General features: G+C 38.0%; 5 protein-coding genes across 5 annotated transcripts; all 5 read right to left on the bottom strand.

The window, feature by feature from the left end:
* Positions 1 to 433: 433 nt before the first annotated feature.
* Positions 434 to 2,279, bottom strand: GCK72_025961 (uncharacterized protein; the record flags this gene model as incomplete). The annotated part of the gene is made up of 5 exons (XM_003099913.2): positions 434 to 1,454; positions 1,503 to 1,668; positions 1,728 to 1,855; positions 1,901 to 2,103; positions 2,157 to 2,279. The coding sequence occupies 5 exons, from the start codon at positions 2,277 to 2,279 to the stop codon at positions 434 to 436; spliced, it is 1,641 nt and encodes a 546-aa protein (XP_003099961.2).
* A 1,476-nt stretch (positions 2,280 to 3,755) lies between these two features.
* On the bottom strand, positions 3,756 to 4,208 carry GCK72_025960 (uncharacterized protein; the record flags this gene model as incomplete). The annotated part of the gene is made up of 1 exon (XM_053736580.1): positions 3,756 to 4,208. The coding sequence occupies one exon, from the start codon at positions 4,206 to 4,208 to the stop codon at positions 3,756 to 3,758; it is 453 nt and encodes a 150-aa protein (XP_053580146.1).
* Positions 4,209 to 4,235: 27 nt separating this feature from the next.
* GCK72_025959 (uncharacterized protein) lies at positions 4,236 to 5,619 on the bottom strand (the record flags this gene model as incomplete). Its single annotated transcript, XM_053736579.1, has 5 exons — positions 4,236 to 4,788; positions 4,837 to 5,002; positions 5,061 to 5,188; positions 5,315 to 5,436; positions 5,497 to 5,619. 5 exons carry the CDS (start codon positions 5,617 to 5,619, stop codon positions 4,236 to 4,238), a joined length of 1,092 nt encoding a protein of 363 aa, XP_053580145.1.
* Positions 5,620 to 9,135: 3,516 nt separating this feature from the next.
* GCK72_025958 (uncharacterized protein) lies at positions 9,136 to 9,516 on the bottom strand (the record flags this gene model as incomplete). Its single annotated transcript, XM_053736578.1, has 1 exon — positions 9,136 to 9,516. The coding sequence occupies one exon, from the start codon at positions 9,514 to 9,516 to the stop codon at positions 9,136 to 9,138; it is 381 nt and encodes a 126-aa protein (XP_053580144.1).
* Positions 9,517 to 9,593: 77 nt separating this feature from the next.
* On the bottom strand, positions 9,594 to 10,127 carry GCK72_025957 (uncharacterized protein; the record flags this gene model as incomplete). The annotated part of the gene is made up of 2 exons (XM_053736577.1): positions 9,594 to 9,762; positions 10,042 to 10,127. 2 exons carry the CDS (start codon positions 10,125 to 10,127, stop codon positions 9,594 to 9,596), a joined length of 255 nt encoding a protein of 84 aa, XP_053580143.1.
* Positions 10,128 to 23,177: the final 13,050 nt, after the last annotated feature.

Raw genomic sequence — 23,177 nt, 5'->3', positions numbered from 1 at the left:
CGGAACCATGTGTGGTTTTGGTTAGATTTTCAAATATTCTTACAGAACCTAGTTTGCATTGACCCGAGTTTATTGATTTCTAGACCGCTAGGATTCTAACTCAAGTAACTGAATTTAAGCTCACACAGATCAATGAGTCTATATAGACTCTGGTCTATAAGGTTAATGTAAAGCAAGAGAGATAAAAATTCAATTCCAAGAAAAAATGTTGAAAAGTAAATTTATGTTGGTTTAATTTCGAAATAAATAAATCAAATAATAGGCAACAATTGAAAAGAAGAAAATGCAAATGCAATGACGTTTTTCCAAAGATAGTATTCAAAAAATATGTTTCGAAGAGGATGATAATATTTTAATGTGCTTGAACTCAATCACATGTTATGATGTGGCAATGGGAACAATTTAGAAAAGAAGGGCAAAATATATTAATAAGTTATTGACGTTGGGGAAGGTAACGAGTTTCCAAGTGCATTTTGTAGATAGCCATGAATTGGTTGCAAAAGTCACAATTTTCTGAGTGATCAGGAGTGATGAAGCTTTGAATGATGTCGATTGTGAATGGGCGCGTTCCTCGTGGAATTGCATGAACGAATAAATTGAAGAAGTGCTCCACCACGGTCAGCTGAACCATAATTGTATTGTTGCACGTTTTATCTTCGATGACGTAAGTGCTGCTGCGACATGGGATCAATTTGAATATCTTTCGATTTTTCTTGTTCAATCCGAAACACTTTCGAACAAAAACCGGAGCTGGATTGTTTTCAGGTTGTTGTACTTCGCCAAACCTCTCATCATCAATCTTAATCGCAGCGGAAAACATCACCTGTTTTTTCGGTTCTGGACAATCCGGGTACATTTGTACCCATACTTTCATATCGGTTGGTTTGTGCGATAAAATTGCTTTGCAGAGGTAGAAGTTAGGTGAAGTCATGTTCTGCAGATATCCAAATCCTCTTGGAAAAATAATAGCCATCTCCTTGGTAGGAAACATCTTCAGGACGTTGGGAATCAAATTTCTTCCATGATTATGGCGGTCAAAATCTTCAATGAACTTCCCAGCAAATGTGAGATCTACTGTTAAATGTTCGAACATCTGATGCTGGTTCTCCTGGATACTATCAGAGGAACTCGTAAAGAGAGTATGTTTAAATCTTTCTTGGTACTTGTAAGACGGAAACCATCTGGTTGGTCTTGATACGTGGGCTTCGAGTGTTATTTTATTCGGTTTCCATTTCTTCAAGACCTCATTCAAAATGACCAGAGAGATTCCATGAGCAATCGTAGTTACAGCGTTGCCGAATTGATTCCTGACATTAAGATCAGGCGAGTCATCTGTAACTACAAAAACCAAATTAGTGCACTGTAGTGGTGGAATGATTTTGTCAATGTGTGGTAGCATGTCTTCATTTTGTGGCGTTCGCATAAGGGCATCTTCAGCAATGAGAGTGAGTAGGCTGAAAATGAATGTTCAAGGTGGTAACTATTAATTGAAAATTGGTTACTTGTCTGAGATAATGATAGTGTCGAACTTCTCATTTTGCTTGAGTCTTGCCAAGGCATGCCATTGAATTGGTCCGCAAACGTTGCATTTTTTGATGAGTGACGTGCAGTCCTCGCATCCCGACATACAGACATCCTCCATCCCAGTAACCTCCACAAGATGCCCACCTAAATAAGTTTCAAATAAAACCAGTTGTAAAGAAGATATCATTCAGAAGAACACTTACGATTATTGGGTCCGACCAAAACATTGACTATAGCATCATGAGCCACTTGTTTAAGTGTCGCTCCCAATTTATACACATTCTTCAGCATTAACTTGTAAACTTTGACCTGCACGGTCTCATTCAGGAAACTAAAACAAGAAATTGGTATTTATGTAACACGACCAAAAACTTACTTCAAGTATTTCCTGAATTCGTCTTTCTCCTCATCCTCAGATATAATCAGATCTGCGTCATTCACCAAAATATGATTTGACATGTTATATCTCAGATTCATATCATCATCCGCGAACGCGTGGTGGTTGACTTCAACGATTATCTCCTTATGGAGGATTCGAAGCTTACGAAGGCTCTCGGTATTGAAGAGTTTGTTGACAAGCTGAAATATGAGGAGATGACATATAAACTCTAAAATGAGTTTTATTAACTTACTCGAAGTTTCAGGAGACTTCCACTATCATTTGTTTCTCCTGTGAGTTTGTCAAAACATGCCCGGAATGCTTTTTCCATGTTGATTTGAGCAATTGAACCCAAAGAAGGAACAGCATTGCTCATTGTCTCGACGAACTGAAAAATATGAACTGTCATTTTGATACCCAATGAAATAGAATAAGAACAAACATTTCAAGAACAATAGAAGTAGTAGCTATCCGTAGCGAAAACTGGGAAGAGTAACGACCGTAGTCATGGTAGCCGGACAAGAGTGCCAACTGAGAGTCGTATGCACAGTGCCAACGCTCAATAATGTCGGCCTATAAAATTCTGACTATGTACTGAGTGTAGTGGATACCAAAAATCAATGTGCACACATTCTGTGATAGAATAATTTCTGTATTTTTTAATCCAAAACAACGCAATAGCTACAAAGTTGATTTTTGTGTTATTGAAAAGTTAGGTTTGAAGCCGATAGAATGAGTCAGTTTTGGTTGGATCGGGAAAACATTCGAAAAAAGCCGGTTTCTGTCAAAATGTATAAAATAACGAGAAAAGAGATATCACAAGGATTGTAAGTCGGCCACTATTTACTAGGTCTAGCATAGGAAAATGGAGATAGGAAAATGAAGAAAGGCATTTCTTGAAACACAAATCTAGGAAAATGGTAAGTATGAAGTGAAGATTTTTTGTGGCTGGAGACATCCGCAGAAGCTATGCCCAGACATGTTGACTGGATGCACAGTATTCAATCAATATGTGGAACTCAATCACCATCGCTCACTCCTTACACAGATCTTGGACAAATGGAGAATACCCAGGAGAAAGGCATCCCTTGCCAAGACCAAACAAGAATCGCTGCGTCATCTGGCAGTGAGAAACGCGTCTCTTACGATACGCTCCGTCGATGGAAACCACTGCAATCAATAATTAGGCTCGATCACTATTCAGAAGACATCGAGGTTATTATGAATATTAAATTTAGCACTGGAACTTGAAGAATGTGAAAAACTATTCTATGAATATTAAACTACTCAGCATCCTTTTGAGGTTCCCTTTGAACCGAGATATATCCGTGTAAGGAAGCACCACTAGGCGCGCATCTATTAAAGGTTTTACGGTTTCTCAATTTTTATAAAAAAGTTGAAAATCTTTTTTAATACATGGTGAGCTCTGAAAATTTGAATTAAACATTTTTGCAAAAGCGTGAACAAATTTAAAAACAGCTAATCTCCGAGAAATTTGGTTCCCATCAATATTGGATCAACTGGTTTCTGAACGGCTCTGCGGAAAAACATGTCTTCTGAAATCTGAAAGTGAACATGTATCATTCTCAAAGAAATCAGTCTGCCGCTAAGTTAGGTCAAATAAGACGCACCATGTTTGTCATTAGAACTTCATATGTTTTGGAATAATCGGTTATTGTCAAAACGAACTGCAGAGGGCACGGTTTAATTACGAAATAAATTAATAACAAAACGGGCAACAATTGAGAAGATAAAAATGCAACTACAATGACTTTTTGTTTGGAAGGTAGTGATCAAAAAATATGTAGCGAAGGGGAGAATAAGGATTATATCTCAAAGTGCTAGAACTGAATCACATGTTATGATGTGGCTCTGGTAAAAATATAGGGGAAAAAGGGGGTGCTTTGTAGATCGCCATGAATTGGTGGCAAAATTCACAATTATCCGCATGATCCGGAGTGATGAAACTTTGAATAAAGTTAATTGTGAATGGGCGTGTTCCTCGTGGAATCGCATGGACGAATAAATTGAAAAAGTGCTCCACCACGGTCAGTTGGACCATAATCGTATTGTTACACGTTTTGTCTTCAATCACATTATTGCTGCTGCGACATGGAATCGTTTTGAAGATTTTCTGGTTTTTGTGATTCAGTCCGAAACATTTTCGAACAAGAGTCGGAGCTGGATTGTTTTCAGGTTGTTGTACTACGCCAAATCTTCCTTCATCAATCCTCATCGCAGCGGAGAACACCACATTTGCATTTGGTTCTGGACAATCCGGGTACATTTTTATCCATACTTTCATATCGGTTGGTTTGTGCGATAAAATTGCTTAGCAGAGGAAGAAATTAGGATAAACCATATTTTGTACATTTCCAAATCCTCTTGGAAATATGATTGTCATCTTCTTGGTGGGAAACATCTTCAACACGTTGGGAATCAGGTTTCTTTCACGATTATGGCGAATAAAATCGTCAACGAACACGCCAGCGAATGTGAGATCCACAGTTACATGATCGAACATCTGATTTTGATTTTGCTGAATTCTATCAGAAGAACTTGTAAACAAAGTATGATCGAATCCTTCTTGGTAATTGTAGGACGAAGAATAACCGGTGGGTCTGGATGCGTGGGCTTCAAGTGTTATTTTCTTCGGCGTCCACTTTTTCAAGACCTCATTCAAAATGACAAGAGGAATTCCTTGAGGAGTCGTAGTTCCGTCGATACTGACTAGATGCGTGAAATCAGGATCAGAAAAGTCATCAGTAACCACAAGAACCAAATTAGTGCACTGTAGTGGTGGAACGATTTTGTCGACATTTGTTCGCACGTCTCCATTTAGAAACGTTTCCATCATGGCATGTTCAGCAATGAGAGTGAGTAGGCTGAAAATGAATGTACAAGGTGGTAACTATTAATTTTAAAATTCTTACTTGTCTGAGACAATGAGAGTGTCATACTTCTCATTTTGTTTTAGTCTTGTCAAGGCATGCCATTGGATCGGGCCGCAAACGTTGCACTTCTTGATGAGTGACGTGCAGTCCTCGCATCCCGACATACAGACATCCTCCATCCCAGTAACCTCCACGAGACGGTCACCTAAATATTTTTCAAATAAAACCAGTTGTAAAAAAGAATCATTCAGAAGAACACTTACGATTATTGCGTCCAACTAAAACATTAACTATAGCATGATGAATTACTTGCTGAAGTGCTCCACCAAATCGATACACGTTCTTCAGTTTCAATTTGTGAACTTTGACTTGCACGGTCTCATTCAAGAATCTAAAACAAGTAACTGGGATTAATGTAACAATATCAAAAACTTATTTCATGTATTTCGTGAATTCGTCCTTTTCCTCATCCTCAGATATTATCAAATCCACATCATTTACCAAAATATGATCTGACATGTTGTATCTCCGATTCATATTTTCAACAGCGAACGCGTGGTGGTTGACTTCAATGATTATCTCCTTATGAAGAATTCGAAGCTTTCGAAGGCTCTCGCCATTGAAGAGCTGGTTGACGAGCTGAAATATGAGGAGCTAATGAGTTATCAACTCCAAAATTAAAAACTTTCAATAACTTACTCGAAGTTTTAGGAGACTTCCAATTTCATTTGTTTCTTCTGTGAGCTTTTCAAAACATGCTTGGAATGCCTTTTCCATGTTGATTAGAGCAACCGAACACAAAGAAGGAACAACATTGCTCATTGTCTCGACGAACTGAAAAGTATGAACTGTCATTTTAATACCTAATGAAATAGAATAAGAACAAACATATCAAGAACAATAAAAGTAGTATCCATTCGATAATAACGATTTCACAAATTATAGTTAATGATAATATAGGAAAATGCATCATGAATGATTTATTAGTAACAAAACCAGAATTTCATTGATGAACAGCAACAAAAATCATCAAACAATAAATTAAAATTGAAAATTGAAGAAGGGAGACTATCGGAGACATGTGGTTGATCAATGGTACTCTTGAATGTTGACTGAAATGAATAAGAAGAAAGAAGCACCACAGGGACGGTCTATTCTGAAATAATTGCAAAGTTCATCTTATAAACAAGAACGCCATAAATCTTCACTGACAATTTGCTTATTCTGGTGTGGGAACCACTTCGCATCTCACATCACAGATTTTTGTTGAGCATTCTGATATCTTGAACATTTATCGAGATCACTACGCCTACAGTAGAAATTTTCAAATGTAGTAACTGAAAATCTGAAGAATGTGTTCATAGCTCCCTACTACCCACCCCTAATGTCCTGCATACCCGCCCCAAGAACATCATCGTCCCCTCTAGAACCGTTTGCTCTGTAGACGAACTCATCTCCTCCTGCAGGAGCCAGCTTGTATTCTACCTACCGGACACGCTTTCTTGCATTTTGGATCAACTGTGAAGCTCCGCACACTATCCTCCAATTTTCCTTTAATGCTACACGTCTCGATACTCTGAGAACCAGGCACAAATAGAAAGAAAGGCTCAGAAATACCTGAAAAACGGGAGAAAACAGTTTCATTCTCCTTACGGAGTATGCAGTTCCAATCAGAACAAAAGTATCATAAATAATTGATTTCATTCAAAGACAAATAAAGAATCGAGAAACATGCATGCTGATATGAAATGATAAATGCTTGTAACCAATTAACCATAAGACAGTAAAAAACAGCTGGATTGGTTTTGTCAGCCTCGAGATTTCCTTGCATGCTACAAAAACACATAAACGAGCAATAAAAAATACGGTACATTTATTTGGACACTTCTCACCACTCTTGACATCATTTTTGAATTCCCGAGGTGCCAGATTCGATTAACTACAGCAATAATCCGTTGACAAAGTGTTGATCTCTATTTTGTCCCAGTATCTCATCATTTCCTATGTCTGAGTGATTTTTATCAGATTTCATTACCTGAAAATTAAAATTGGGGTGTCTGGATTGATTGAAGAGCTTGAGTTCTGGCATTTGTCTTCATTTTAAAACACCTTTGCATATAATTGTTTTTTTTGCATTTTATCAATCAAATTAATAAGCCTTCAAAATCTCACTCAGGTCAGTCTGATGATATCTTCCTTTCGACTGTTTAGGCAATTGATTACAGAAATTGAGTTTATTGTCTAATCGAATACAATAATAAAAGAATTACGTGTTGGTTGATTACTATTTTTTTTTTTGCTCTTACTACCATATTCGATGGGGACGTTTTGTGAGGATGGAGGGATTGATTACATCCTCTTCACCATGATCTTCCCACTTCTGACTTTTTATTGTGAGTGATTATCAAATTTGAACATCCTCGGTGACTTACGAGTATTTCAGTGATTGCAACCACCAAAGATTATGATGTCATACCGAAAAAGGAAGCATCCCTTGTTCAGGATCCCTTGAACGGCTACGATGTGAACGGAGATCGTCCACAGAAAGCTTAACTCGCTTCAAAACTGCTCATTTGATCTTCTTGTAGCTTCAAAATATTTTCCTGAATCACCGTCTTGTTGAATTACTATATTACAATAAATCATTACGAAGCCTAAAACAATCGAAATTGAGCAAATAGGCAGTCTGACGCACCTTTGGCGCGTTTCAATCTGACATTGGCTATCTGACAAACTTACCCGGACTTATGTAAACAAGTCTGAGCCAGTTTTAAATCATTTTTGAGATCAAAATCACCGAATTTTGGTGAAAAGTATCAATGACGCGTTAAAGTTGGTGTCTGGCACGCCTTTGACGCATTCATTTTTTGACTCTTGGAAAAAATACTATATTTCGAGCCTATACTAAACTATTACTGTTTCGACCTCAACACTGGACAGTATCATGTAAAATTTCGTTATGACAAAAATTGGGCTTCGGTCTCATCAGCAGTGTGAGCCCTTGCATATAGTCGAGTTTTTGGACTAACTCCGAAGAGCATGGCTATTTTAACCGGTTTCAAAGCTATGTGTAGATACTCACCTTACATAGATGATTTCCTCCATTATTCACGCAGAACACTCTTCCCGTTAATGTTTTGTCAGTATTGGTTTGAAACCGCCTTCCTTCTGAACTTGTATAATGTGCGACTCTTATTACTATTCTGCTTCTTGTAGGGTTTTGAAGCTCCTGGTTGAAGCAGCCGGTGTCTCGCCTTCTTTCTCGTCCTTCATCTTCTCCTCATTCCAATTTAGGAATGAAACCATCGACGGATGATTTTTCACATCTTTGTCGGGCGCAAAACCTATTTTATCACGTACTGGGATTTTATCTCGATACTTCTTTCAATGATTGTTCTCGATTGTGTGGCTTATCCAGTCACAGTTTTATTGACTGATTTGACCTGGACTTCGCTTCATTTCTATAATCAAACCATCTTGACTCTGTCCGCTCCGATATACTGCAAACTTCGCAAGTAAAATCATTTAAAGGGTATTCAGGCGTCTTGACATGAATCCGAAACGTAGTGCAATCTTCTCAAGAGTTTTTTTCACTAGTTTTACTGATTTGTCCGTTCAGTTGTCGTGGTACTCAAAATATGGAGTCAATAAAAACCAGATAGAAAATAGTCGTACTCATTTTTACTGAAAACTAAACGTATCACAACACGACCTTTTGCGCAGCAGCATATCCGGTGCTACATACTCGACCCAGTAGACGATCCGATATCCAAAGCCACAGGAGAGTTTTCGTGATTGCAGCGTATTCAGCGATGGTACGGTCCTCCCTGTACAGCCGACAATCAAATCCGGAACCTGTTTCACTGCACGCTTTTCTTCACCGCATTCCCACCTCCGGTTTAGTAAACCAACCATGTTCACCACCAGAATCCAAACTGCCAGGAATCTTTTTCTTGTTGTATTCATCGGCGAGGTGGTGAATTCTTTACAACTTAGAATAGGTCGAAGCAGTTTTGAAATATCCAATGTATTTGAGAAATGTTGCAAATGAGAGATGTCATATCGCTTTGTCGAATTTAATCATCTGAGAAAAGCAGTTGCATCTGAAATAACATTAGTGTTATCTTCAATTCGTATTTTATGTTAATTACTCACTTTCCACAATGTCTCCAAGTCAGCATAGTCTTCTGATCGGTTTCCAGGGAGTTGTCTGTTTTGCTCGCAGTTCAAATAGAGAACTCAACACAAACTCTTCTACAGAACAACTTCCTTAAGTGATCCAACATAAGCCCTTCACAGTTAGACAAAGGATATTTATAACTACGATTGAAGCAGTATTCAACGAGAAACTCTCCAATTGTCATGTTGTGATCCTTGTAATACTGCATATTCACTACCCATGGCCGGACACAAAAGTACGGTGCATTGGGTGACCTCCGGAAAAGATCCAAAAAGCGCAGCTAGGGTGTGATAAACTCGTGAATCCAACATGTTAATCGCACGGACCGTTTGCTTCACAGACTCATCGATTTTCCGGTGTTGAACGATTTGTTTTGTTTGTCTGCGGAAATTGGTTTCTAGTTGGAGTGACTTTGCGATGCCAGTCAGAACTGCTCCTCGATAGCAATGAGCCATTGCATGACATAGTCCAACTACTACCTTCTTTTTTTTGCACAAGAGGCACGTCTTCTTCATATCCTTCCTTGATAAGCTCAACATCGCGACCTTCCGTGCACAATATACATACAGAGTTGAAGTATTCCCATGTACCCCGATCGAATCAGTTCTTCCTCCAATTAAAAATTGTCTTGGCAAACAAACATTAGGGCCATCGTGTTACGAATAGCTCCTGCTAACTTGACAACAATTGGAGTGATTTGCACTTCTTCATCAAGATCCTCCAATTGTTCGTCTGTATCCTGGCAGAAAGGTACAGCAAAGTTAGCGATTGGAGGGAAGATATCACTGTATGGTCGGGTCTAAAACAAGAAGTTTTCTCATCGAGTTATTTCTCAACAAGGCTGTCGTACAGCCGGCCGCGGCTTTTCTTGAAAATTTCAAAATTTTCAGAATGGTACCAAACAGTCAAAAGTATATCAAGTCATGTTTTCTGTTGAAACTCTAGAAACCCGCGGCTTTTTGACATTTTCAAGAAAAAGCCGCGGCCGGTCGCGATTTCTGACAGCCTTGTTTCTCAAAAAACTTACAGGAGTATGGGCAGGAAAAAGATTTGATAGTACTTACCGATCGTAAACGTCCACCACATTGTGCTTATTTGGCCATTCCGTTGTAGTCCAGACTGTAGAAAACTGGTTTTCCTTCTTAAACATTGGGAGCTTTAGTCGAGGATTGCACTGCAAAAAAATACTTGTTGAGAATGTTTGAAAGCAAAGCTCAGGCACATCAAAAGAAGCGAGAAACGGGAAAAATCGATAAACTCCAGACAAAAATTAAATAAAAACACCTTTTTCACAGTTGCAAGAAATAAAGCTGATTGTCAAACACAGTTTAGCAATTTGATATCGCAAAATAAATGAAAAAATCACTGCAAGTATTTTTTAATTCAGTTTTTGTTTAATTCTTTTCTAAAATCATTATTGAACTATTTGTCGACCGATACCTCAAATTTTTAAAATAAAACGCTGAAACACATTTTTTACTCTTCATATTGAGTAAAATAACCTGAAAATCTTCACATATTTTGTGAGAAACATGCGAAAACAAAGAAATGAATTGCAGTTGGCACATTGCCAAGAGTCGTCTTCTCTTTGTGTGCGCATTTGCGTCGATTGGTGTCCACACGGTGTTTGCGGACATGGACGACCGAAGGTAGAAAAAATACCAGGGTTCGCTAATGACATTGGGTTGTTCTAACAATACAAAAAGAATAGCGACAAAAAAAATGAATTCAGAAAGTATTTCAGAAGGAATTTTGAACATGAAACATTCAGCAAACCGCTATCGAGAAAAATAGCGATGGGAATACACGGAGAATTCATAAACGTACGATTTATTGATGTCATAGGAATTTACACGTTGCTGGTTGCAGTCCCGGAGCTTATTTGCTAGGAAATGTTATATATTATATTTCGGAACACAAAATACAAGTTATATGCAGACTGGAAAAGCGAAAAAACGAAAACTGTATTGAACTTTACAATTGGATATTTTTTTCGTTGTGAAAAATACAGAAATGTCTGGTTATTCAGAAAAAAAATGTATGGAAATGAGTACCAAAGTTGGGAATAACAAAAAACGAAAACAAAAACTTTTTTAACCTCGCTTCACGTTTTAAAAGCAAATGAAGCTGGGAAAGCTGATGTTTGTGAACGTTTCAAAATAAAATCTCGAGATTTCCGATTTTCGCAACCGGTTTTTGGAGTTTTTTGTACTTTTCTGGTTTTAAAACGTGAATTTCAGATTATTTATTAAAATTTTCAAATATTTTATTTATTTATGGTGTGAAATGCAGGTTCATTCGTTTTATATTGCTTCGCTTTTTTTTTTCAGTTTTCCAAGTAACGATTTTCTCTGCGTTTCTCGACTAGGTATCCCGTATAAAAGGCAACTCTAGGCTTAAGAAAGTCATTCTGCATCTTACCCTCCTGCTCCCTGGCGACGCAATGAGCGCGTCGCCTCCTATGTTATCTACTGATTATTTTTGAATTACAATATTTTATTTTTTATTCTTACGGGTTTTTGTCCCGGTTGAAAAAGTGAGTAGTAATGCATCCTGAACCGAACACATAGAAATTTCATTATTGAAAGAGGATCTTTTCAAAAATCAAAAGACTTTTATGAGAAGATTATTTTTCAGTCTGAAGAGTGAAAATTCAGCGCAATCGTTTTGTTACGCGAAAGCAGTTGTTCAGTTCAAGACCTTTTTCACTTTAAAATTCAATATTCTAATTTTTCATTGATTTTTCAGTCATGTTGCCCAATTGCTCAGTCGGTTACGGGTCCTCCACCTCCAAGTGCCACCTCAAGATGCGCAAAAAAAATAGTGATGCAGTCAATTGCCGTTTGTGGAGATTCCTGTGAGAAGACGAGGGTAAGTTGTAACTTTATATTTTTAGGGAAAATTTACTTAATTTTAATAATTACCCTAATGTTTCAGATCTCTATCAAGCCTGCCGTGAAAATCGCTTCATGGCCGATGAAAACTTTCATTAACTTTTATCAAAATAAACAATGTTGTTAATTAGTGGTCTTTGTTCAGTTTGATTCCATAACATGCAGCTTTTTTCAGAGTCTTTCCAAATTTCAAGACCCTTGACGTAATCCGTTACGTTGTCTACTTCCATCCATCAGGATACTTCAGACTTTTCAGATTTATTAAACTTGAAATACTAACAAAACATGAAGCTAGTAGGTATGGAAAAAGATGGGCGCGTCGTATTCTTTACGTAAACTTCGAAACTACTGTAAAACCAAAAAATAAAAAGTAAAACTGATTTCAAATTCTGCCAATTTCAGCTTCACAATCATAGCAATGTTTTTTGAAACTTTTTCTTGTACGATTTTTATTGAAAGTTAACACACAGTTAATTTCATTTACGTGTGTAGCATAAGACTGCCATCGATTTGCGTAAAACCATTTCCGCACCGAAATCTGAATTTTCTTATTTAGTTTTCAATTAAAGAACCCGAATTCCGTATCATTTACCCAAATGAAATTATACCCCGACGAGAATATGCATTTGAACACTCAATCAATATATTGATCTGTCGTACACAGTATAAAGTCCGCTCCGTTGTCCACGCCAAGTTCTCAATGTGTCCATTGTCTCTTCCAACTTTCTCGTTTCCATTATGCTCTGAAATTCTCTAAAAATCTGCTCATGATTTACCGTAATCCTTTCATTTTCCCCACTCATTTACTCAACACATTTTCCCTTCTTCCTCTTTTTTCCCCCCGCCAGCAACCACCCCACCCGTCTTTTCCCCCTTCTTCTATCTTCTTTCACGGCCTCCTCGCGTATCGGCCTCGTATTTGCCCACTTTTTAGACGCAGAGAAAGAGAAAATTCTCTGAATCTCTCGCCGCCACATTCTATTTCTATCTGCCTCCCCTTTTCATTTCCACTAGGGGTCGCTGTCCAAGCGAGCGGAGGCCTGCCTGCTGTCCCCCCTCGCCCTTCAAACAACGCTCCGTACATCTTTTAAGTCTAGAGTCTTATTCTCATAGGATTCCACCGTAACCCGAAGCACTTGGATCGAACTGTAGGTTTCCAGACTCGAAAATTTTAAATGTTTAATGATTAATCCATCTAAACCTGTCTAAACACATCAAACTGCCTGAATCAACAAGAAGAATGACGTAGGTTCATATCGATTTTTGTGTTTTGTATAATTTCTCGCGAATTCGAAATTTTTTTCAATTTTTTTCATTTTCTATATGTTCCTGGCCGTGTCTAGAAGGTATTCAATCTAGGAGGCCAGTTGTAAATTTCAAACTCGCGCCGAAAAGTTGTTATTTCTTTTATTTTCCTACTCTCTCTATTCCTCACACTATTTCTCCTTTCTCCGTGTTTCCCTCCTTCTGTTTCTCTTTTAGTTTTTAGAGGGTTTTCTGAAAATAATAATTGAATGAAAGATCTGAAAATAGATGTTTCTATTCTAAAAATTCTACAAAACTTGAAGTGATTATCACTGATAATTTTCATGTTCGGATGGAACTGGAATATTTTGGAAAAAATGAAACTCAAGTTTTAGGAAGAGCTTTTTAATAACTAAATTGTTAGAGTCCAAACTATATAATGCTGAATTCATGCCTTGATTTCTGAATTTATTCTAGAAGATCCATTTCACCAACTAGGGAAGACCACCAGGTAACCCTGGAGTTATGGAACGTGACAAATATTATTAGAAAGCAGAGAAAACACTGGTCTCAAATATATATTTAGTTTTTGCCCTCGAGATCTGATATTCGAGAAAAATGAGATCAAAGTTCAAAAAAAAAAGACAAAAATTGCCTTCTTAGCACGCGAAAATTGTAAAAAAAAATTTGAAACATTTTTTCGAAATTTTATTCATTTTCTTTGAATACCAGGCCTCGAGGACAAAAACTAAATATATTTTTGGAATCTGTGTTTTCTCAGCTTTCCAATGATCTATTTCACGTTCCATAACTCCACGGTCACCTGGAGGCCTCACTAGTAAGTTGTTTTTCTACATTTCAATTCTTCTTTCTTCACGTTTACATGTTTTATTGCCCAAATTGCTGGCTTAGTCGACATTCAACTACTCCGCCTCACAGTATTCTTATCATCAATTATTAACAGTAAATCAATTTTCTTACTTCCAGAACTTGTTTTTACTGTATCTCCTTCCCTTCGCTATTTCTCTTTTTTTTCACGTTATCCGCCACGTTTTTTTCATCAGATTTCTCTATAGTTTTATCATCCAGAAGTTTGCAAAAACCGCAATCAACTGATAGCAACCGGCCCCCAACGCAATGAGTGCTCAACCGGCTTTCGAGCAACTCACTGCTCAACCCCCGCAACCAGCCGGAGAAGTGGTGTCCCAACAGGCAGGAGATGGTGCTCTAGGACAAGAACTCACCATCTCAAAGTTGGAAAATGCAATCACTTCGATGGAAGAACAAGAACTTCAAAACGATCATCGACATGCCAAAGCTCTTCTTCTGAAGCACAAACTTCAAGACGGTGTTCCACAAGAAGGACCTCCAGCAGGAAATGAATCAAATCAACAGATAACAACTGCGCAGCTGAATCAATTGAAGGCTCAGGTCTCCGCTTATCGTCTTTTGGCAAGAAATGAACAAGTTCCTGAGGCTCTGATTTCCGAGGCTGTCATGCTCCGCCCGAAGGCGACCACCCTGTTGCCAGACCCCTATGAGTATGCAGGAGAAGGAGAGAATGGCGAAAAGTTGCCGTATGATTTGATGAAGGTATTTATAACAAATAATCTACAGTACCAGTCAAAAGGTTGTAAGATTTGGCGGATTTCAGTGGAAGTCGTCCAACTTTGAGAGTGGGTCATGGTAATACTAATTATTCGATCAAGTAGATTTTTAATCAATTATACAGATTTAAAGTAGAGCTCTATTTTTGTAGATGAAGACTTTTTTCTACGGACACTCCCTAAAAAGTTATGATCATTTTAAGACGACAGTTCAAAAAATTGCACTATTTCGTACAGAAATGTTACGATTTGAGGGAGAAGTTATTTTGTCATTATGTTACTTGCAAAGGAGTGTCCGTATAAAAAAAGTTGTCAACTACAAAAATGTAGCTCTATTTTTGATCTGCATGATTCATCAAAACCTACTAGGCGTGAAAAACCTACTAATTACTATCACACACTCTCAAGTTTGAACAATTTCAACTGGAAACGGCCAAAGTTCGTGTACTCTGGCATGGCACTGTATCTATGAATAGCAGTTGTAAACTTTTAATTTTCCAGATCTTCAACCTCCACCAAACCCGTTGCAACCGCCAATCAGCTCTCCCTCCTCCGAACGGAATCGATCCAGTTGGAATGTTGAAAAAACGAGAAAACGCAATCCAGAATCGTATCGGTCTCCGTATGAAACTACTCATCAATCTTCCAGCCGACCTCCCGGAGCATTTGAAACTGAAAGCTGAAATTGAATTGAGAGCCTTGAGAGTTGTCAACTTGCAAACCCAGGTTCGCAATGAAGTAATGTCATGTATCAGAAGAGATACTACACTGGAAACTGCGCTGAATCCATATGTGTACCGTCGTGTCAAAATACAATCTTTCCGTGAAGCACGTGTTACTGAGACATTGGAGAAGCAGCAGAAGATGGAACAAGAGAAAAAGAAGAGACAGAAGCATACTGATTTGATGCAAGCGATTATTCAACATGTAAAGGACTTCAAGGAGTTCCATAGGTGAGTAGAAGTTGAAGAATCGGATGGGTACTAGAATATTGATAATTTTCAGAAACAACTTAATCAAGTCATCCAAGGCTAGAAAAGCTGTTGTTAACTACCATCTAAACAATGAAAGTAAACGAAAGAAGGACGAGATGCGTAACGAAAGACTTCGTATGCAGAAACTTATGCAGGAAGATGAAGAGGGATATCGTGCACTTCTTGATGAGAAGAAAGATCAACGTCTTGTGCATCTCCTCCAACAGACTGATGAATACGTGGATTCACTTTGTTCACTTCTTCGTCAACATCAAACTACTGAGAAGAAAAAGAAGCGAGAAGATAAAAAGTTCGAGAAAGGAACTCTGGATGGTGAAGCAAGAATTCATGTGAGAGAGATTAGTACTGGAATTATTCTTACGGGAGATATGGCTCCAAAGGCTGAAGAGATTAAGTTATGGTTGGAGACTCATCCAGAATACCAACTGGTTCCACGTGATCAACTCAGTGATAATGAGGACGATGAGGATGAAGTTGTGGAGTCACCACCAGAGGAGAAAGAGGATGAATACGCTGGTATGGATGAGGAGATGAAGGCGAAGATGATCATTGAAAAAGCGAGAAATGAGGAGGATGAGTATGATCAAAAGTCAAAGAAACAAGAGGCTGATTACTATGCGATTGCTCACAAAGTTAAGGAAAGGGTTGTCAAGCAGCATGAGACAATGGGTGGTGGAGACCCGAATCTTAAACTGAAACCATATCAATTGAAGGGTTTGGAGTGGATGGTTTCGTTGTATAACAACAATTTGAACGGAATTTTGGCCGATGAAATGGGTCTTGGAAAGACTATTCAGGTAAGAATTATTATCTATTTTAACACTTCCAAAATTGAATTCATTTTCAGACAATCTCCCTGCTCACATATCTTATGGAAGTGAAGCAGAACAATGGTCCATATCTTGTTATCGTTCCACTCTCCACCCTCTCCAACTGGCAATCCGAGTTCGCCAAGTGGGCTCCAAACGTGAAATCCGTGATCTACAAAGGAACCAAGGATGCACGTCGTCGTGTTGAGGCGCAAATCAAGAGGGTCGACTTCAATGTGCTCATGACCACTTATGAATACGTTATAAAGGAGAAGGGGTTGCTTGGAAAGATCCGTTGGAAGTATATGATTATTGATGAGGGACATCGTTTGAAGAATAGCGAAAGTAAACTGACTTCTAATCTTAATACATACTTCAAGGCTCAACATCGTCTCCTCCTTACTGGAACTCCACTCCAGAATAAGCTTCCAGAGTTGTGGGCTCTTCTCAACTTCTTGCTCCCATCCATCTTCACGTCTTGTGAGACTTTCGAGGAATGGTTCAATGCTCCATTCATTACTGCCGGAGAGAAAGTGGAATTAAATCAAGAAGAGACTATGCTTATCATCAGAAGATTGCACAAAGTGCTCCGCCCATTCCTTTTGAGACGTCTCAAGAAAGAAGTCGAGTCGGAGTTGCCAGACAAGACTGAATATGTCATCAAGTGTGACATGTCTGCTCTCCAAAAAGTGATCTATCGTCACATGAAGAAAGGATTGCTTCTTGATGCGAAGATGTCATCCGGAGCTCGCTCACTCTCCAACACTATTGTTCATCTCCGCAAACTTTGCAATCATCCATTCCTCTTCGAGACTATTGAGGACTCTTGCCGTACTCACTGGAAGGTTAACGAGGTTAGCGGAAAGGATTTGATGCGTGTTGCTGGAAAATTGGAACTTCTTGATAGAATCCTCCCGAAGTTGAAGGCAACTGGCCACCGTGTTTTGATGTTCTTCCAGATGACAAAGATGATGGATATCTTTGAGGACTACTTACATTTTAGAAACCACACTTATCTCCGGTTGGATGGATCCACTAAACCAGATGAGCGTGGAGAGCTCCTCTCACTTTACAATGCTCCAGACAGTGAATACTTCCTTTTCATGCTCTCGACAAGAGCCGGAGGTCTTGGATTGAATCTTCAAACTGCTGACACTGTCATCATCTTCGATTCGGACTGGAATCCCCATCAAGATATGCAAGCCCAGGATCGTGCCCATCGTATCGGACAGAAGAAGGAAGTGCGTGTCCTCCGTCTTATCACTGCCAACTCGGTCGAAGAAAAGATGTTAGCTGTCGCCCGTTACAAGTTGAACGTCGACGAGAAGGTTATTCAAGCAGGAAAGTTCGATCAAAGATCGACAGGAGCTGAGAGAAAGTTGATGCTGGAGAAGATTATCCAGGCTGATGAAGAGGAAGATGAGGAGGAAGTTGTTCCCGATGATGAGACTGTCAATCAAATGGTTGCTCGTTCTGAGGATGAGTTCAATCAGTTCCAATCTATGGATATTGATCGTCGTCGTGAAGAGGCTAATCAACTTCACCGTAAACCACGTCTTCTGGAGGAGCAAGAGATTCCAGCGGACATCGTGAAATTGTCATTTGATTTCGAAGAAGTCGAAAAAGCCAAGGAAGAAGGACGTGAGATTGTGGAACCGACTCCAAACCAGAGAAGACGTAGAACGGAAGTTGATTACTCTTCTGACTTATTGTCAGATGAGCAATTTATGAAGCAAGTCGAAGAAGTTGAAGATGAAAATGAGAGATTAGTGGCTGAAAAGAAGAAACAAAGAAAGCGTAAAATGGCTGGATTGGATGAAAACGACGATACCATGGATGACGTTGTTCTTCAACACAAAAAGAAGAAGACTGATCCAGAACTTCTCGAGAAAATTAATGAGATAATTTCTTTGATACTGGATATCAAGGATGAAGAGGGAGACCCTATTTGTGAACCATTCCAAACCCTTCCAACTCGTAAAGAGCTTCCAGAATACTATCAAGTTATCTCTAAACCAATGGATTTCGATAGAATTAATAAGAAGATTGAAACTGGAAGATACATGGAGATGTCTGAGTTGAATGACGATATGGTTCTTCTTGTTAACAATGCACAAATTTTTAATGAAGAGGACAGTATCATTGTGCAAAATTCGAAGATTATTGAGAAAAAGTGGAAGGAACAATATGAAAAGGTAATTGTTAATTGTTTATTGTTTATTACGACTTCGTGTGTCGTGAAAATCAATCTTACTTACTTAATTACTTAGTAAGTAACTAAGTAAGAATTCATAATCAACACGTAGAGTGAGAGTAACATAATATTGTGAGGATGGGTTAAAATATATTGGAGCACATATAGTTAAAAGTTTTGTTTTGTGAAATTGTGAAGAAATTGGCTGTGTTAAAATCTATTTTGCCACTCATCATTTTTTCAATTGAGTTTGATAAAATCTAATTAGAAACTAATTTAATATATTTCAGTTCAATGCTCCACCAAAACCAGACACCCCTCCACCGGCACCTATCAAAAAAGAGACCTCATCTACCTCATCATCCCGCCCATCTACCAGTGGAACTCCAAGTGTCACAGACCGTCAACATCTTCAACAGCAATCTCTACAAGCACAGCAGCAAGCATTCCTTACTCAAATGGCCAAACTCCCAACTCAGCAACAACAGTTCATTGCAATGCAAATGCTAGCAGCCCAACAACAACAGGTTGCAGCTGCTGTCAACACCGATGCTGTTGTCAACACCGCTCCTACGCAGCAACAAATTATGTTGCAAATGCAGACAATGATGCAGATGCAACAACTTGTTGCAATGGCAGCGACGCAAGGGACACCAAAGAAGGAAGCGAAGAAAGAAGAAGGAAAGAAAGAGGAGAATCCAGTTAAAAAGAATGAGGTCCCATCTACTTCTGCTGCTGAGCCAATGGACGAAGATGAGGAAGAAGAAGAAGAGATTATTGGGAAGAAGAAGGTAACGGATTCTGAATTTTTGAAATATTTACTTACTTTTTTATTTACAGGAACCCACCTCCGGTCGCCGCAAGTGCCGCCCAACTCGTCGTTACTCTAATGAAGATTACGATGATGAAGATGACGACGACGAGTGATTCCTTTTACTGGCCTAAAAACTATATTAAAATCAGTGGGAGTCAGAAAAATGCTTACCTTTTTCCACGTAATATTCTAAATACAAATCATTCTCGATTTAGTCTCTTTATTTCATGTTTCTCTAAGCTTAATGCCGTTGGGCCTAAAAATCATTACAATTAAACATTTCTTTTCATTGTCTTTGCTTTTCTCTTAACTTCACTCTCTCTTCCTTGATTTCACCCTTATTTCACTTGTTTTGTCGTATTCTATCTCCTTTTCCTTCTTAATTTCACTAATAGTGTTATTGAAGGGTGAAGTCTCCCTGGAATAGCACTACAACTTTTTTCTACTAACTCTCAGTTCGTTTCCAATTAATCTTCTAAGTCTACCCTTGATAAAATCTCTGTAATTTCACACTGCCTACCCACGCGTTACAGTACAATTATTTGAAACCATTTAAAATTTTGATACCATAAAACTCTGTCATTTTATTAAAACGTTTCATATAGTTGGCTTCCACTTGAATAAACTTTATGTACAATTTACGGCTTTCAATTTGGATGCACGACGGATTTTTAGGTTAATAAGTTTGAGTTTAAGATTTCTACAGCTCACTCTTCTTTGACGACATTCTTCAGGATGTCCCCCATATCGATCGGGTCACAAAACAAATCGACTTGTTTTCAGAACAATCAACCATTTATTTAGTTTTCCCGAGCCTCTCTGAATATAGTCGTCCCAATTTTCAACTCAAATTTTCACATTCTCTCATTTGAATTGATAAAATGCAAAGAAAAACTCTATCTAATTGAGAGGCAATGAAAACAAGAATTCGCACATGGTTCAATACATATTTATTTTTAAAAATTAAAAAAAAACAATTTTTTGAAGAGCACAAGAATTCGAGACGAGGAGAGGAAAGAAGACTAACTCTGGGACGGTCATGAATGGGCCTGAAAATTCGAGTCTTTCATAAAGTTTTTATAATAAATATATTGAGAAATTATAATAATCAAACTAAACTTTTTAGTTACAATCGATTTTGTCACTAGTATGCACTATAGTTTCAATGAACACAGTTACGTTTCTTAAATTTGTTCCCTCGAGCACGGATTTAAATTGCATCAGCCACAACCATCATACTTATTTATTCACTCTCCTCGTGCTCACAAGGGGTTTTGCAAAAATTCACACACTTGGGACTGAAAAGTAATTTTTCGATAAAAGCCTATACACGAAAATTTTGAAAATTGCGTTTGGTTCAGGATGAACTTACTTTCCCACTGGGTCAAAAATCTATAAAAATAAACAGTTTAGAACTCACAAATAATCAGGGGTAAAAATGGGAGGCGACGCGCTCAAAGCGAGTAAATTGCAAAATGATTTTCTCAAGCCAGGAGTTGTCTTTTAAACTGAATACGTAGTCGAGAGATGCAGAGAAAGATATCAGATGAAAGTATGAAAAATAACGATGACGTCCACTATGCATGAAGAAAATATGAAGATATAGAGCAGGTGAGGGGTATTAGACTAATCTGTTGTAGTGATTCCCGATTTGCTATCCGCTCTAGTTTGTGCCTTTTCTTGTTATTAAATTTCTAGTTGGCTGAACATCTTAATCCTTCCACTCAGTGAAGATTTTGAAAAGATGAATAATAAGGTATATCAAATGATCAGTGGGCAGTCCAGATTACAAATGTTCACTTTTCTCTATTTTTGTACTAGCTGGTTCATCCAGGATTCTGTATTCTCACAGCTAATGCTAATGTCTCCTGAAAACGGCTGCAGATTGTGAATCTATAGAAAATTATAAAAATACCTGTCATGTTTTTGAAGAAAACTTTCGAAAAATGTTATGGAAAAAAAACGGGGACCCCAGAAAAACGAGTCGTACAAGGAGCGTCTGATTTTTTTCTACTGATTCCATTAATAGAAATGAGGTTTAATCCTTTGAAGTGTGTTACATGGGACTGTCTGATTACCCTGTTTTCTTGATTTATTTCCATGAGAAAAAACAGAATCATATGTAGCTGAAAGAGAATGAAAACAAAAATTCATATTTCAATTCATAATTTATTAGAAAAAAAATAAAATTAAAATAAAATAACGAAAAGAGGGCAGCATATTTTCATTACTTCATCATAGCTTCACTGGTGTCAGATGGAGAACGAAGCTAGATTGAAACCCGTATCTGGAATTTGGAATTTGTGTTATCGGTACTAATATTAGGTGAACTTACTTGATTGGCATGCCTTTCCGCATACTTCAAACACGAAGATGGTTACGCGTCTTTCGCAGAGGCGAGGAGCTGAAAGAAGACCCTTCTGTCCCTCATTATCGGGAAGATCTGAGACCTTGTTTTGGTTCAGAATGAGTTTCAACTTACTTTTTCAACCGGGACAAAAACCCGTAAAAATAAAATAAAATATTAGAATTCAAAAATAATCAGGGGTTAACATGGGAGGCGACGCGCTCATTGCGTCGCCAGGGAGAAGGGGAGTAAAATGCAGAATGATTCTCATAAGCCAGCAGCTGCCTTTTATACTGGATACCTAGTCGAGAGACGCAGAGAAAGAGACCAGGTGGAAATCTGAAAACAACGATGACGTCCACTAAGCACGAAGAAAACACTGAAATATAGAATACGTGAAATGAAGAGTATCCGGCTAATCTGCTGTATTGATTCCCGACTTGTGTTTTAGTTGAAATCTCCAACTTTTTCTTGTTATTATACTTCTAGTTCGCTGTATAACTTTATTTCGAAAAGCTGACTAATGATATATTTTAAATTATCAGTGGAAATCCTAGATTACAAAAGTTCAATCTCGAATTTTATACTCTCACAGTTAATGTCTCAGGGAAACGGCAGCAGAGTGTGGTTAAAATCAATCATAAAAGAACCTGTAAAGCATTTGAAGAAAACTTTTGAAAGATACTATGGTGAGTGCCAGGAGCTTCAGTTTGAAAAACGAGTTGTGGAAAGATAACGTCTAAAATAATTTTTATTACTAATTCCACTCGTAGATGCAAAACTCTGTCCTTTGAAGTTTGCATCACATGAGACTGCCTGATTACTCTGTTTTCTTGATTCATTTTCATGAGTGAAAACAAAATCATATGCAGCTAAAAGAAAATATAAACAAAAACTTATATTTCAATTCAAACATTTATTGGAGCAAAAATAAAAATTATAACGCCTTGATCATCCGGAACACGTCTGGCTTGAAGAGAGCTATGATGGTGGTGGCGGTAATGAAGAGCACGACGAGGACTAGAAGGATGATCATTACAATCATCCGTTCCTGATGATCTGCAAAATGTGAGAGTAATAATTAGTGTTAAAGTGTCGCAAAACAAAGAACTAGGTGGATGTTAACTAAACGATTGGGGTGACGTTGACATTAGTATCCACAACAAACATTTTGAAAACCTTATTTTTAGATTAGGAAATAACTAATTCTGACCTAAAATGTTTGTTAATCAAGGGACAGACTCCTCCCCCAAATTTCTAAAAACAATTATAGCCATTTACTATCACATATTTAT

This window comes from Caenorhabditis remanei, chromosome X (assembly GCF_010183535.1).
Source record: "Caenorhabditis remanei strain PX506 chromosome X, whole genome shotgun sequence".
Taxonomy (NCBI): domain Eukaryota; kingdom Metazoa; phylum Nematoda; class Chromadorea; order Rhabditida; family Rhabditidae; genus Caenorhabditis; species Caenorhabditis remanei.
Note: the sequence above shows the minus strand (reverse complement) of the source record. Positions and strands in the feature narration are given on the sequence as shown.